Below are 15,843 nucleotides of genomic sequence, written 5' to 3'. Positions count from 1 at the left end.
CAGATTAGAGTTTGTCAAAAACCATCTAAAAAGCCTGTACAGTTGTGGAACAGCATACTATGGACAGATAAAACAAAGATCAACTACCAGAATGATGGGAAGACAAGAGAAGGAAGAAGGGAAGGAACTGCTCATGATCCAAAGCACACCACCTCATCAGTGAAGCATGGTGGAGGTACCGTTATGTCATGGCCATGTATGGCTGCCAGTGGAACTGGTTCTCTTGTATTTATTGATGATGTGACTGCTGACAAGAGCAGCAGGATAAAACCCATTGTGGTGGTGTACAGAGCCAAAATGACGACAACTGTATCATTGTCCAAATAATTATGGACCTGACTGTATATTAAAAAACACCTTGAGGAAGTTTTTTCAAATTTGGCACAAACGTTCCCTCAGACTCAAGGATGAATTGACTAGATTTTGGTGGTCAGACCTCATGAAATATGTTTTTGGCCATTACTCAAGAATTTACATGCTAATTATGACAAAATGTCACGAAAAAAAGTCAAACATCATAAAATGATGAAATTATGATATTTTATATCACAAAGGTCGAAGGGGAAAATGAAGAATTTATTTACGGCACACAGGAAGTGCGTCAACAACTGTGCAACCAAAACAAGACAAGGATAGCACTTTTGTTTTCCTCAGTAGCTATCCTCAGTTCCCAAAGAGTATTAGTGTAAGGTCTTTGCAGTTACTGTTGGCCTACAGTAGAACATCTGATGTAACTATGGAAACTCTACGTGGCAAAAGAAAAAGAGTTCAGTTGTGAGACGGATGAAAAAACGGAAAGTGATCCGGTTGTTGTTGCAACAGCAGCTCAATGGTTCAGATCCAAACAGAAGACAAATCCATTGTTTAATATCAAATGAGGTGTCTTAGATTAGCGTGTGACCACAGAGCGTTGGACCCTCGTCTTTTCATGACACTAATTCTGTCCTTCCTGTTCCACGACAGAACGAGCAGCTCCAGCAGGATGTGGATTTCTACCGCGGAGAGCTGGACCAGAAAGAGCCGGCCCCATCCAAAGATGAGAACGCTGAGATCCAGAAGAAGCTCACCCTGACTAACAGACAGCTCTACCAATACATGGAAGACGTTCAGGTACACCAATTATTTATTATACTGTGTGGGGAGTGAGGCAACAGCCCATCATCTTTAAAACCTGGCAACAACACCAAACTTTAATCTCTGAGAAATAATGAACTACCAAGGCCCTTAGCGAAAGAAAACACTGTGTACTGCAGAAAACATTCAAGATCAGTGTTTCAAATAATAACTTAACTTTTTACCAATTATTTTTATGGCTTTCATCTGTTTTTATTACCTGCTTTTTGCACTGCTGCTGTGCAGCATGTAGGCGGGGGGTGTACTGAAACCTGGTGTTTAATGAGCCCTGATTAAACACACATCCTATTTATAAGCCCCGGTGTTTCAAGTTCTGCTTTTTGTATTGGAGAGATTAGAAAAATAGATTTTCCTTTTGTTTCAGCTACATTAATCTCTATAAAATGATATCTCCATATGTCTGCAGAATTTAGAGCCAACGGCGCAGAATTTAGGTATCAGAAGCGTTCTGGTTTCCATATGTCATCTGAATCATGTTGCAGCTGCAGGTAAACTGTCTGTGTGGAGAGCAAAAGAGGCAGAAAGCATCGACTGAAATGTATTGTCAGAAACCATCAGATAGTGTCTGACGATGATTATCGTTTTTATTTTATTTATTTATCTGCATCCATATGCAGATATCTGTTTTAGCCAAAATCAATGGCACACAAAGAGGAAGTCTTGGCCCAGATATCTGCTGGCTTCAACGGATCCCCCGAAATATTTGTAGCTACTCCTGAAGGTTTATCATCGTCAGAGCGATAGCTGATGGGTTCGAGACTGAGGCTACATAAACATTATCTTTCACATTCTCTCCAACCAACTTCATTTCTTACTTGTTTTATCGTGTATTATGCATCTGTGATAATACCAATCCAGAAAAGACATCTCTATTTGAGCTTGTCACACACACACACACACACACACACACACACACACACACACACACACACACACACAGATCCTGTTTTAGTGACAATTAGGGAGGGAACTAGAAGCTCAAAAGTCTGATAACACTTTACTGTAGTTGATTCTGGTTCTGCTCGCTGCCTCAAGTGCAACAGGATGTTTACTACATCTCTCGTTGCTCCTTCCACGTCAGGTGTGTTATGTGTGCCAGCAGCTCAGAGCCCACAATAACTTCATTAAATAATACAAACATGGGTTAATGATTAAAACTAACCATCAGCCTGCTGGTTGTTTAGCTCTAATATGGGTGCATTCGTAATTTTCCTCCAGTACATATAAGAAAATAAAGCAGTATTAATTCTGTTCTTAATTTTTACGAAGCAGTAAATTAAAAAAAAGAGTCAATAAGAGTAATGTTAACATACTGGATTGATATGCAGTGTCACTAAGAGTCATAGTACCGTTAAAATCTCAACAACACCCATCCCCAGTATCACGTGAAGCTATGTCTTTACATTGAAGATAATTATATTATTTTGTGTCCACCAGCGAGCGGAGGATGAAATCGTCCACCTGAAGACGCAGAACGAGCAGATGCAGAAAAGTCTGGAGGAGTCAGTGAGGGAGATGGAGAAGATGACGGATGAGTACAACAAGATGAAGATCATCGTCCAGCAGACGGACTCCATCATGGATCAGCTGAGGAAAGAGAGGGATCACGCCAAGCTGCAGGTAAACAACATCATCAGTGAATTGTTTATTTATTTATTCTGTTCTCAGCTTTAATCTGTGTGTGGTGTGTGAGGTACATGTTCATAAGTTACCTGACACCACTTATTTATTATCAAACACACCGCAGTGTTGAAGGCATTATGGGATGTGTGTTTGATTTGCAGGTCAGAGAGTTAACAGATAAGATTCATAGCATGACTGCAGAGGACGACCCGATAATGGCGGCAGTCAACTCCAAAGTGGAGGAGTGGAAGGTGAGTTAATCTGATGTCTCTCAGCAAGCTGCCTCTTTTTTCCTTTGAGCCAGGTGCACTGAAAAGATGTTCATTATGATTAAGGAGGAGAGAAGAAATGTAAGAAGTAACTCAGGGAGTAAATGGAGTTTAAAATGCTTTTAAGCCTCAGAAACCATTTGATGAAGTCAGCAACATTCTGAAAGTCTGGACTTAATTCCTGCTCCACATGAATTCCCTGTTCAGCAGCAGTGTTTCATGCATTCATTCTTGTGACAAATGACTCTGCAGTCGTCACAGACTCCAGCTCCGATCAGCTCTGATTGGCAGTAATCCAAATATGACACCCAAGTAGACGCACTAGTTTTCTCCCATTTTCTGACACAATGCAGTGACGTATCGCCACAACATACTGTCCATCTCTGTCCAAGCAGCACTTAAATATCGTTCAAAATTAGTCGACACAAAGAGAGACTGAAAGAGTAACAGATTTAAATCGGAATTACCACCCCGTGGTTGTATGACTCCGCCCACCAGTCCAGTGTCTCTGACAGTCTCCATCCATGTCAGTGAAAACATGGATGCTTCACACCCAGAAGATCTATACAATCAGCACAGTTTCAAGATTAGAGTCACCAATTCAGTATCTGACCAAATGTCTCCCCTTCTGTTCCTGAGATATGACGTTAAAACATGATGATGTCACAGTCATTAAGAGGTGATCGGAGCACAAATAGAAACGTGTATTACAGACTTCCTTGATTTAATTCCCGTAAATGAAAATCATGTAATTGTACACATCACTATGCTTTATTATCTCCAGCTCTGAGTTCAGATGTTTGTTGATCTGCTCTGTGCTGACATGATCTTTTCCTCCCACACAGAGAGTGCTCTCTGGGAAGGACGAAGACATTTTGGTGTACCAGCAGATGATCCGGGATCTGAGGGAAAAGCTGCGCTCGGCCCAGCTGGACTTGGACAAAAGCAATATTCTTGCCTTGCAGCAGGTCTGTCTCAGAACAGGAGATGACGTAATCTCTTTTTAATGTGGTCACATTTTAAAGCAGCAAAACATTTGTTGATAATAAAAAGAAATGTACTATAATTTTTTTTAACAAAGGATTGATAGTTATTCTAGCCATGTGTCTATCCAAATGTTATGTAACATATTTCACAACATCATCACAGTAAGAGGTTATACTTTAATATATCACAGTGTGATAGCTGCAGGACATGAAGATGCTCAAACTTTAAACATAAATATAAGTTAGTTCTTCCAGATCCTGCACACTTGATTAAGCAAGATGAAAGTCCTGATTATAGTGCAGAAGGTCATTGTGTGTCCTTCGTAGCAGGGGAATCTGAACTCTAAGTGTTTTGTCATTTCCTGTATTGGCTGTCACTTTTCCTGCTTTCTGCTTCCTCTCACTGCTTCGACATGCTTTACCAACCTGTCCTCCCTTCCATCTGTCTGTCGCTGCTCTGGGACAGGTCATATATGATCTCTGCAGTGTAAGTTTCACCTGTCCTGTGTGTCTCTCAGCCTCAGCCTCCCCTTTTCTTTCATTTCATAAACTCCCTTAATGATGAAGTCGCTGGTGGTTCAGTGTGGTGCAGCTGTGTCAGTCTTACACAAGAGTCATTGTGATTTGAAATTTTTGGTGAATGTTTTAAAGGCCGTCCAAGAGAGAGACAATCAAATCAAGATCCTGAGTGAGCAGGTGGAGCACTACACAGGTGACATGGAGAAGCACACCCAGCTCATCGAGGAGCTGAAGACGTCCACAAAGAAAGACAGAGGTGAGTCCGTCACTGCTGGAGACAAACTTAAGGTCACACAGTGTTCAGTCAGAGATGATCTTAACACTCAGTATTTGTCGTCTGGCTGCTACAACACTCTTTCATCAGCCTTTATTCTTTCACTCATGGATGACTGGCGTAATAACAGAGAGTAGGGACGGGCATTTTAGGTAATTTACATATTTGAGTACTCACATTAAATTATTTAATAGGATTCAAACACCCAAGTGGGTAGGGGATAGTGTTAAGCTTACCTTTCCGCGCTTTACAGACTGTAGACATTAGCTGTGATCACACAGAAAGTGTGTAATCAATCTAAGGTTTATTTATTTATTGTATTTATCCTGCAGTAATCAGTGTGTAGTTGCTGACATGTTGAGGCAGAGGGCACTGTCTGTAGCTCTGGTTGAGGGTGAGAGGCTGTCAGCAGATAAACATCTCAACCTCTCAAATCATTCCATTGGACAATGGGGAAAAAGATGACGAAAGAAGAGAAGAGATGAGGTGGGGCTGTTGTCCGCTTTGAGTGGAAGTTTTTTAACAGTGTTCCGGCAAAAACACGAGGCGCATAGCAACACAAACACAGCGAGCAAAAAGCTTCATTCTAATAAAAACCTATTTCAAAAAGCCGCCTCCAGCTGCTGAAGTACTTTCAGTGTGATCAGGGCCTTAATGCTACAAACCTCTCACTGCACATTCATTTTGTCAGTATACTTCCAAACATCACTCTTATGCCTGGTTTCTGTTCTGCCTGTAACGTTAGATGAAAACGTTTAACTTTATCTGCGGCTGCACAGATCTCTCATTTTTATGTCTCTGCACCAGCAATAGCTGTGGCTGCAGGCGTTATGTCACATGGCAGACAAAATACCAATGAAGCTCAGTCTCAGGCCTCAGCTAAATTAAGGACAACCCCAGTTCCAAAAACAGGCTGGGATGCTGTGTAAAACATAGATAAAAACAAAGTGCAGTAGTTTGCTGTCCTGTCTGACCTACATTCATCTGAATACAGCACAAACACGTTCTAATAAAGTTAAGAAAGACGCATGTTTACCTCTGTGTGACTTCGTCACCTTCTCTTTTAAAAACTCTCAGTCAGTGTTTGGGAACTGAGGACCTCAGTGTCTCGACCCTTCATCATGTTCCACACATGTTCAGTGGGAGACAGGTGTGGCCTGCAGGCAGGTCAGTCTGGTACCTGCACTCTGTCACTACGAAGCCACGCTGTTGGAACACGTCACAATGTGTCTCATTGTCTCGCTGGAATAAGACTCGACATCCCTGAAAAAGAAGTTGTCTGGATGGCAGCGTCCATCTCAGATGAGCTCGGGCTCAGAGAAGTGACTGTCATCGACAGTCAGTGTTGGTTTTCAGTGTTGTCACTCACGTGCAGAGATTCCTTCAGGTTCTGTGAATCTTGTGATGATATTATGGGCTGTAGAGGGTGCAATAGGCCGTTTTTCCTGCTCGTGAACAACTCGATGTCTCTTTCATTTCTAATCATGATACATTAATCTGTTCCCAGTTCACCTGTTTACCTGCTGAATGTTCCAAACAGGTGTTTTTCACAACTTTCCCAGTCTTTTGTTGCCCCTGTCCCAACTTTTTTGGAAGGTGTTGGAGGCATCAAAGTCAGAATCAGTGTGTATTTACAACAAAAAAACAAAACCAACAACAATTTATCGGTTTGAAGATTAAATATCTTTGTACTGTATTCAACTGAATATTGGTCAAAAATGATTCACAAATCATTGCATACTGTTTTAATTTAAGTTTTACACTGCGTCCCAACTTCTTTGGAAGCAGAGTTTTATAAACAACAGTTCATAAGTTACTGAGACTCTTATATCAAACTCTGTGGCTGTTAAACACTGGTAGTTATTTATGAAGTAAATTGGCGAGTAAATTCTGATACCCTGCCCTCACCAGCTGGTCGCCTTTGTCTGTAGCTGAAGAAATAATTTCCTTTTCTCGTCCAAGGCCTGCCGTCATCTGTCCAGCAGAGGAAGATGGAGGAGCTGAAGTCCAAGCTGGAGGCTGCAGAGATGCGAGTGTCGGAAGCAGCGCAGGCGGTAAAACTGGCAGAAGCTCACGCTGAAGAAAAAGACAAAGCACTCATTGAGGCTTCAAACCGCTTGAGCCAGTATGAGTCTGTAAGTCTACAAACACCCCTCCCTCCCAGTTTGGTTTATTTCAAAGAATTTTCATTCTAAATCGAATTAATTGAGACGTCAGTTCCCAGAAGCAGTTTTTATTTTTTTCCTTGTCTATCATGGCTTTTAATAGACATCGGAATGACTGTGTGACTCTGGAGTGATCCACGTGGTTTTTGGGTCCACAAACTGAGCGTTTGTCTTCCAGCTTGTCTAATCACATCTTGATTTCCCTAAAAGCTTTAGAGTTGGAAGAGGAGCCAGGAAAAAGACATGCTTTCTGATGGTCGAGTAACGACAGCTCTGTTTGTGTGTTACAGGGCACTTACGGCCTTGAAGCAGCCATTGTGGAGATCAAAGAGTGTAAAAATCAAATTAGAGTGAGAGACCTTGAGGCAGAGGCCATGACCAAAGAGATCAACCAGCTCGAGATGAGAATCAATGACCTCATGGACGAAAACGAAGATTTCAGTGAAAAACTGGGTCAGTTCTTTTTAAAATCATGTTATTCCCACATCTCAATGTACTTAGACACAGACCTGATCTGACCTGGTGAAATGAAATTCATTTTACTTTTCTTTATTTTGTTCTTTTTCATGATTCAAGGTCTGGAACCAAAGCAGGAAGTGGATCTGACAGAGTTCAGGCGAGCCAAAGAGCTCAGACAGCGCCAGTACAAAGCAGAAAACCAAGTCCTCACCAAAGAGGTAAAGAGTTGCAGATATGTAACCTCTGGTTTTATAACGTTCTCTGAGCACTTCTGACCTCACTGTGTGATTTCCTCCTCAGATCGAACGGCTTGAAGAAGAACGACTGGAGCTGAAGCAACAAATCAGACGCTTGGTGAAGGAAAGAGGTGAAGGAAAAAGTCACACAATTAAATAACTCCAGTTACTGTATTAACGTCCTTCTGCCACGTTTTTTATGCCTACGCATCAGCGACAGCCGCGGCTGAAGGCATTTTGTTTTTGGGTTGTCCATCTGTCCATCCGTCCTGCTCTTGTGCACACAATATCTCAAGATGGCCTTTAGGAAATGTCTTCAAATTTGGCACAAACGTTTACTTGGACTCAACAATGAATTGGTTAGATGTTGGTGGTCAAAGGTCACTGTGACAACACCATGAGGGAGTTTTTTCAAATTTGGCACAAACATTCACTTTGACACACTGATTTGATTTTGGGTGGTCAAAGGCCAAATGTCAAGGTCACTGAGACCTTGCATCTGTCTCATTCTTGTAAACACGCAACTCTAGAACACCTTGAGGGAGTATGGCACAAATGTCCACTTGGACTAAACGATAAATTCATATGAATTTTGTGCCCAAAGGTAGTACTGGGTGATATGGCAAAAAATATCTTCATGATAATGTTCCCTATGGAAATGTGAGTGTGAATGTTTGTCAATCTCTGTGTGTCAGCCCTGTGATGGTCTGGCACAGAGTGTTTACACCGGCTTAAGATAACAAATCAAAAATTTTGCTCAGGTTTGGTTCGGGTTCGGCCCACTTGACATGCTGCTGTGTTGTGCTATGGCCTATTCAAGTGCTTATTATTCATGTGACAACGCCTGAACGCAACACAGGCTCTGCTCCAATTGAGTGTGCGTGCTGTGCTGCTGTGCATACGGTGTGTTTGACTGTGCGTAACAGCAGCCTTTTGATGGTTATTTACACACTGTCCATGTGTGATCACGCTCTAATGCTGCGAGTTTGAAAAGTGTCCTGATGATGACCGACGCCTGAATAAACCAAATGATTCATGAGTTAAACTTACAGTAAAGTTTATAACATAAAATTGGGAAATATAATGTAAAGATCCGAGCAAACATTTTGTAGTAACACTGTTAACATGCAGACGTGCGTTGTGCCCTCAAACCTGCAGTCTCGCACTTCTTGAACCCGTCTTTCTTCACAGTGCTCATGGGCATCATGTCTTTGGTTATGAAGTATGACACTGCAGCAGAGGAAGAGGACTCTACTGATTGGTGTTTTGGTGCAGCCTCGCTAGCTCTGCCCACGGCAGCAGAAGTGCTCAGTTGTTGAACACTTGTCGGTGGACTTTCTGCAGTTTTCATGCTCTCAGTGTAGTCGCTGGGACGCCACCTTTTCAGGCGATGGAAAAGATCTGTTGTGTTTCCCGTCCTGGTTGGCACCAACTGACAACATATTTTGCAGACAGTCTTTGTCCGTGTGTCGTCACCTTTCAAGTAGGCAAACCACCTCAAATTATTGACGTTGTGTAACTTTTTTATGCACAGTTTCGTCCATTTTTGAGGATGAAGCGAGCTCTTCTTCAGCTTCACTTCCACTCATTTCCCCCTCTTTCTGTCATGTCTACGCTGCTTTCACTTCCTCCTCACCTCAGCCCAAACTTTGCGGTAAAACACTGCAGATTGACTGACAGCTGTCTGTTAACGTCTGCTGTTTGGATCTAGGTCTGTCCATATCCAGTAAAAAGGACTTTAGTTTAACATCGTCATCAACATGCATTTTATTGCGATCCCGTTTTGAAATTGTTTCATCGCCCAGCCCCAGTTGAAGGTCACTGTGACCTCAAAAAACATGTTTTTGGCCAAACATCTGAACTCAGAGCTGGAGATAATAAAGCATAGTGATGTGTACAATTACATGATTTTCATTTACGGGAATTAAATCAAGGAAGTCTGTAATACACGTTTCTATTTGTGCTCCGATCACCTCTTAATGACTGTGACATCATCATGTTTTAACGTCATATCTCAGGAACAGAAGGGGAGACATTTGGTCAGATACTGAATTGGTGACTCTAATCTTGAAACTGTGCTGATTGTATAGATCTTCTGTGTGTGAAGCATCCATGTTTTCACTGACATGGATGGAGACTGTCAGACACACTGGGCTGGTGGGCGGAGTCATACAACCACAAAGTGATATTTATATTTCCCCTGAGGGATGAAGATTAACTTGAGGGTTTTCTGTCTGCCCGTCTGATGGAGTGATATCTCAGACAAAAGTTGTCTGTCTTTGGGAAAACTTTGGGTTGAAGTGGGTTTATGTTGTTGACAAGCATGTAAATATTTGCACTTGATTGGCCTTATGAGAACAAAAAGTTGTTTCTGAGTTTGTCTGCGCCTCGAGGGATAATGTCTATTATTGATTTCACTTACTTCCTTAAAGTGATAGTTGGGATTTTTTGAAGCAGGGTCACAGGAGGTCCTTGTACAGAGTCAGTGTCTAAAGCCCCGTTTCCATCAAGCAGCAAGGTTCAGACCAGTTCAGTTTAGCTCAGTACGCAGTATTTCCATTTCCACAGTGAAAAGTTGTGGATGGTACCAACAGAAGCGTTCCTTAGCATCCCCATGTTTGGTCCTCCCTCTGTTGGGGTACCTAGCACACAGATCTGGTACTAAAAGGTGGAGCTAGAAACCCTGCAGTCTGATTGGTCGGTAGAGGACAGTCACTCTGGTTTTATGTAACCTCTGTTCATACATCAGTAAAGGACGCGGCCCTCACTGTGGACATCAGCCACATCCTTTGAAGACTGCATCAGCCAAACCAAACAGTCTCCAAAATGGGACGGTCTGCTCTGCGGAAGATTTCCTGGTTGCATCACCAGTTGTTCTCGCCCCGACCCGCTGGTGTTTCTGTTACTTAGCAACCAGCTGCGCTTGACGAAAGAAGGATTAAGCTAGAAAGTTAGTTAGCCCTAAATCATGGACCCAGAGATTGTTATAATATATATATATATTTTAATTTAATACTTGAGGAGATGATTCACCGCCGGAGATGCCGCCGATATTTTTTTGGGCATTTTTAAGCCTTTAAGCGATAGGACGGAGAAGCGTGAAAGGGGGACAGAGAGAGGGAGTGACATGCAGCAAAGGGCCACAGGCTGGAGTCGAACCCAGGCCGCTGCGGCAACAGCCTTGTACATGGGGCGCCTGCTCTACCACTAAGCCACCGACACCCCATTTTCAGGTAACTTAACTTAATATATAATCATCACAGGCACGCAATGCATCATGGGATAGGCTGGGCCACAAAGGATTCATCCGTTGCATCCTCCACATTCTGGGCAAGAAGGCTGCATTTTTCAGCCGCATTTGAAGGAGCCTTTTAAATGGGACGGCGTTGGTCGCAATCAGTCTTAAAATACAACCTTCGAAGGCTGCAGCCCTGAACTGAGACACAGGTTATGAATATAAATTGAAAGGATGTTTTGCCGGCAACTTTTGAGGTGGAACGTTAACTTGTAATGTTACCCAATGTATGAGTTGATGACGTGAATCCATCAACACACCTTAAATTTCACTGTGACAACTTTAATTTGGAGCGGATTATGGGAAGGTCATATATTCTAATCCTCACTTCCTGTGGGCTACAGCAACACTAAACCCCTGAGCTTGCCTGAGAAGGACTAAATGCACAAAGCTGCTATTTTTAAATATCCCATGGAGAGAGACTCTCACTGCAACCTGTTCTATTTTGTTCTGAAAATGTGGGCGTGCAGCCTCGTTCTGTGGACGATAAACCAGGTGCAGACTTCCATCTGTGTCACCGCTGATGAGGAAATACAGCGAGTGCTGGACGGAGCAGTGAGTGACAACAACCCCGCCCACATTTAAGAGGACTGTCTGAACAGACCGAGGGTCTAGGTACCATGTCTGAAGGCTTACTGTTGGTTCCAAAGGTACTGGACTGAAAGGGTTTGGTGGAAACGGGGCTTTACATTCAGTCAGGACTTGACGAAGTGGCAAAAAAACAATATCACAATACATTTTCCGTGTTGATCAATATTGATCTTAATTACAATTTCTAATTTGATAATTCACCTCCATTGTTTTCGAGGCAGAAATTTAATCCAACACATTCTAGAGGCAGATATCAGGCCAAATAAATCCAAAACTATCCACAGTAGATGGTGAGTTGAGAGTTTGTCTGTTTCATTACAGAATGTTTGTTAAATGTCATATGGATAGAAAAATATTCAGCGTTCACATGTTTCTGTTTCTGAAGTCTTGGTAACAATCAGCTGTGTCTGCAGGGATCCCACAGTCCAGCTTGCTGCCAGAGGAGGACATCAGCCCCCGCAGGACCGTCCAGCTGCCACTAAACCAAAGCAGCACTCACACAGATGAAGAGATCAGACGCAGAGTAAGCTCATGGCTGCTGACATGTCAGCTTTAATCAGGGCCCAGCTTTTCAAAGAAGACCAACTTCCTGATTAAGCCACAGGCGTAATTAATAGTTACAGCTGATTTCTATCCACGGCATATTGGTTTGTAGTTTTATTACCAACAATTTGCTCTGTTTGTGTTTCATGTTTCATTTAATCTGATTTTGTTTATTCAGGGTCGTCTGGTTTATTCCAAGAATGTCTTTTTCCTGGACAGACTGGGTCACATGAGTCGTGTACCAAACAGTGAAAACAAATAATATGCAAAATCAAAATAATTTCAGAAAGAAGAGGTAAAAAATGTGTGTCGATGAATTCATCACCTTTTTATTTAACAAGTGCTGAAAGTTCGTATTTTGGAGGGAATCAGATGATGTCATGCATCCAAGTACTTTAATTACTTTAGTAATTAAATTAGCAATCTCTGAACCCATCAGCTGTTTTCTGAGATGAAGAAGTCTCTGTGGGCCGTGGACAATATTTCAGGAGATCCCGTGTAGCCTGTGGATATCCGGGCCGAGACATGGTCTTCTGCGTCCTGCTTATTTTTTTTACAGTTGCATTAGCAGCCAGAGACGGGTCCAGACAACATTTGGGCTTCATATGAAGTGGCCACAGGATTCCTGCTGAACAGTTTTTCTCCCAGAAGGAGGAGGTCCACAGAACTGACTTTTTTTTTTTTAAATTGAATGCCACGAATGAAAAGGAAAAAAATGCTTGCTGTGCTTTTTTATTGTTGCCAGGCAACCACCCCATCACTTCCCTACCTTAACCTTCCCATGTAATTAATCTTTTTTCTTTTTTTATTAATCTCACAGCCCTAATATGAATGCAGATAAATCAATGTAAAACTAATGAAAAGCTTTCGTCTCACAATATCCGGTGGATTTGTCAGATTGTGTTTTCACCTCTTTTGCTCTCCACACAGGCTGTCTACAGACAGGCAACAAAAGCCTGCTCAAACTGATTGGTCAATACTGCTCAGACTAGAAATGGAAACTAGAGTGATTCCAGTACCAAAATCATGTACTGCTGCCTACAGACGTGACTCCCCCTAGTCATGGAAAAACCTGGTCATGGAATTAGTAAAATTAATGCCTTGATAAAGTCCTGGAATTCTGTCGTGTGTAATGAAAATAATTTATACTGTAATCTTCTGTGGTTAACCTTCAACGTAATGTAGCATATCAGCAAATGTATTTTCTCTGCGGGATAGTTGTTGATGTAACGCAGCTCTCTTTTTATGTGTGCCAGCTAACTGGAATTATTTTTGAATAGTTTGAACCTCAAACATTTGAAAAGCACTGCATAAGAAAATGATTGCGACACTGTGATTTTATATGTTTCCATACGGATGCTCCTCTACGTCTTTTAAATGTTACTGCATGTTTGAGGTGGAGAAATTGACGAGAGCAGCGTAGGGATGCTGTTCTCTTTCAGTCGCCTCTTACGCTCAACTCATAGCACGGACGCTCCAAGTACAAAGACTGTGTCCTTGCCACAGCGGCCATTCAAACTCTGGCCTTTTGCTGCATGTCTCCACCCAATTCACACCAGGCTTTCCTGTCAAATAAAGGCAACCACACCCAAAAAAGATCTTTAAAAGAAAAAAAAGTCATGCAGTATTTGACGTAAAGTTTGCGATACCATTCTGTCGGTGTGACACGTTGTGAATGGTCATGGAAATTATATAATGGGTCCTTAAAAAGTCGTGGAAAAGATTTTGTGTGAAAACCCTCTGCACACATACACAAATATCTGTTCATAGAAATTATTGAATTAATAATTGCTGCTTATGTCAGAAAGACAACAGGAACTGAAATCGCAACTTTTACTTTAAGTCGTAAATGAAGCAGCAGTGTCCTGTGTTGAATCCCGTCAGGAGTTACATTAAAAAACACAAGTAAATCCAGTGAAAAAGAAAAGCTGTGTAGAGCAGAACAAACTGAATCAATAAATGATTCATGATCAGAATTTTGACTTTATATCAGATATATTATCTCACTATAAAACATGTCATGATTTGAGGTAACAGGTATTTTAGAGCTGTGTCTGGTTTGGTGGCGCCACAGTCGACACAGGTCATGTTGCTCCTGCAGCTGAAAGGTTTTTATTTTTAGTGACGTCATCTTGTTTTTGCAGAACGAGTACCTTGAAAAACAGCTGAGGAACAAGGAGAGAGAGCTGGAGCTTCACAAGACCCAGTTTCACATCAAATGTAAGTCCCGCCCTGCTGTTCATCTGATTCACATTTATAGTTCTCATGCACGGACTTAAGGATGAGTTGCAGATTTAGTTTGTCTGACAACATTTAGAAGTATGAGAATATGTACTGCACATTATAAGTGAATGAAATACATGTGAGGCCTCAGCTTCACTGACATTGTTTCCTTGTATGTGTGTGTGTGTGTGTGTGTGTGTTAACTCAGTGGATGAACTGTCCAAAGTGAAACGAGACCTGGAGGACGCGCTGAAAGACGTCCTCCAAGCCATGAGGAGTAATCAAGAGACCTCTCCATCTGATGCTGCCGTCAACATCACCAGTCTGGAGAGGTTGGCTAATGTAAGTATCTCCCATGGACCAGTTTATGATCAGCTTTAAGGGGAACTCTGGTATTTTTTAACCTGGACTTTGTGTTACCATGGTTTTATGTCTGAGTTAACAACAGTGTTTGAAATGGGTCCAGTGTTGACAGAGAGCGCTGCAGCCTGCAGCAGCGACGAGGGATGTCAAGATACTAGAATTTCTAACTCGATACTGATACTCGGAAAAATACTGGTGGTTTTGATAGACTGGAGGAAAATGACAAAAAAAATTGAGAGGCATAAAAAATATTTTTTAATGAAGATAAGACCAATACAAACAGTGACAACAAGACAACAATACTTTTAAGTTGCCTCAGGTAGTGCAAAAAAAAAAGGGGTAATGTTTATGATAAATGTTTAATAATTCAGTGATGACAAAACTGGAGTTTTACTTCTCAGAATTCCTCATACGGAGCAGGGTCACAGAGTTGTGAATCACCAGAGGATCCACGATACGATATTATCACAATACTGCAGTCACAATACAATATTACAGTATTGTGATGAAATATAATAGGATTTATTGCGATTTTAAACTGTAGATTATGTCCTTAAAGGAAACTTTGTCAACATCTGATTTATCTAATAAGACAGTTTTCAGTCTGTTCATCTCACTTCAGTCATTTTATTTGCAACAACATCTGTGTCTAGTGGACTGAAAAAGCAGTTGATTATATTATTCCAGTAGGCTACCTAAAGCTTAATTTGTATTTGTGATATTAATTATTTATCCAATTAAAAAAAAATCGATACTTGGCACTGTGTGACGATACGATATTGTGCTGTATCGATTTTGCCCTCTCCTACAGTTTGTAGCACTGTTTGCATAAACGCTCATTGACATCCTCACATACCGCGTCTTTAACCACTTGGAAAATGAGAGGTCCTGAAAAATATGTGCTCAGGAATGCATGCGTGTTACTCTGGTGTTTGAGCACGCCTACTGCACGTCTTCATTAAAAACATTAATTTGGGGGCGCAATAAATGTGCGTGTATGGCCCCTAAGCCTTTCCCTGGTCAAAATACTTCTAACAGCACTTTTGCTTTTTTCATTTCCGACTAAAACTGGTGGTGAAGGCCCTGCAGCAGCAGCAGCAGCAGCAGCAGCAGCAGCAGCACTGCCGTGTTTAGTTAGTTTTATGCTGGCGACACAGCCCAGC

General features: G+C 41.8%; 1 protein-coding gene across 2 annotated transcripts in view; it reads left to right on the top strand.

Annotated features, from left to right (window-relative positions):
* cep290 (centrosomal protein 290) overlaps positions 1 to 15,843 on the top strand; it is a 68,809-nt gene that overhangs the window by 7,570 nt on the left and 45,396 nt on the right. For both annotated transcript variants that reach the window (XM_050072476.1, XM_050072477.1), the window contains exons 7-18: positions 964 to 1,110; positions 2,572 to 2,754; positions 2,919 to 3,008; positions 3,872 to 3,994; positions 4,664 to 4,787; positions 6,768 to 6,940; positions 7,261 to 7,423; positions 7,547 to 7,647; positions 7,730 to 7,796; positions 11,965 to 12,074; positions 14,239 to 14,314; positions 14,526 to 14,659. In XM_050072476.1, coding sequence (XP_049928433.1) covers positions 964 to 1,110; positions 2,572 to 2,754; positions 2,919 to 3,008; positions 3,872 to 3,994; positions 4,664 to 4,787; positions 6,768 to 6,940; positions 7,261 to 7,423; positions 7,547 to 7,647; positions 7,730 to 7,796; positions 11,965 to 12,074; positions 14,239 to 14,314; positions 14,526 to 14,659 — 1,491 coding nt within the window. The remainder of the gene's footprint in view (positions 1 to 963; positions 1,111 to 2,571; positions 2,755 to 2,918; positions 3,009 to 3,871; positions 3,995 to 4,663; positions 4,788 to 6,767; positions 6,941 to 7,260; positions 7,424 to 7,546; positions 7,648 to 7,729; positions 7,797 to 11,964; positions 12,075 to 14,238; positions 14,315 to 14,525; positions 14,660 to 15,843) is intronic.

This window comes from Epinephelus moara, chromosome 20 (assembly GCF_006386435.1).
Source record: "Epinephelus moara isolate mb chromosome 20, YSFRI_EMoa_1.0, whole genome shotgun sequence".
NCBI lineage: Eukaryota > Metazoa > Chordata > Actinopteri > Perciformes > Serranidae > Epinephelus > Epinephelus moara.
This window is presented reverse-complemented; position numbering and strand designations above follow the sequence as displayed.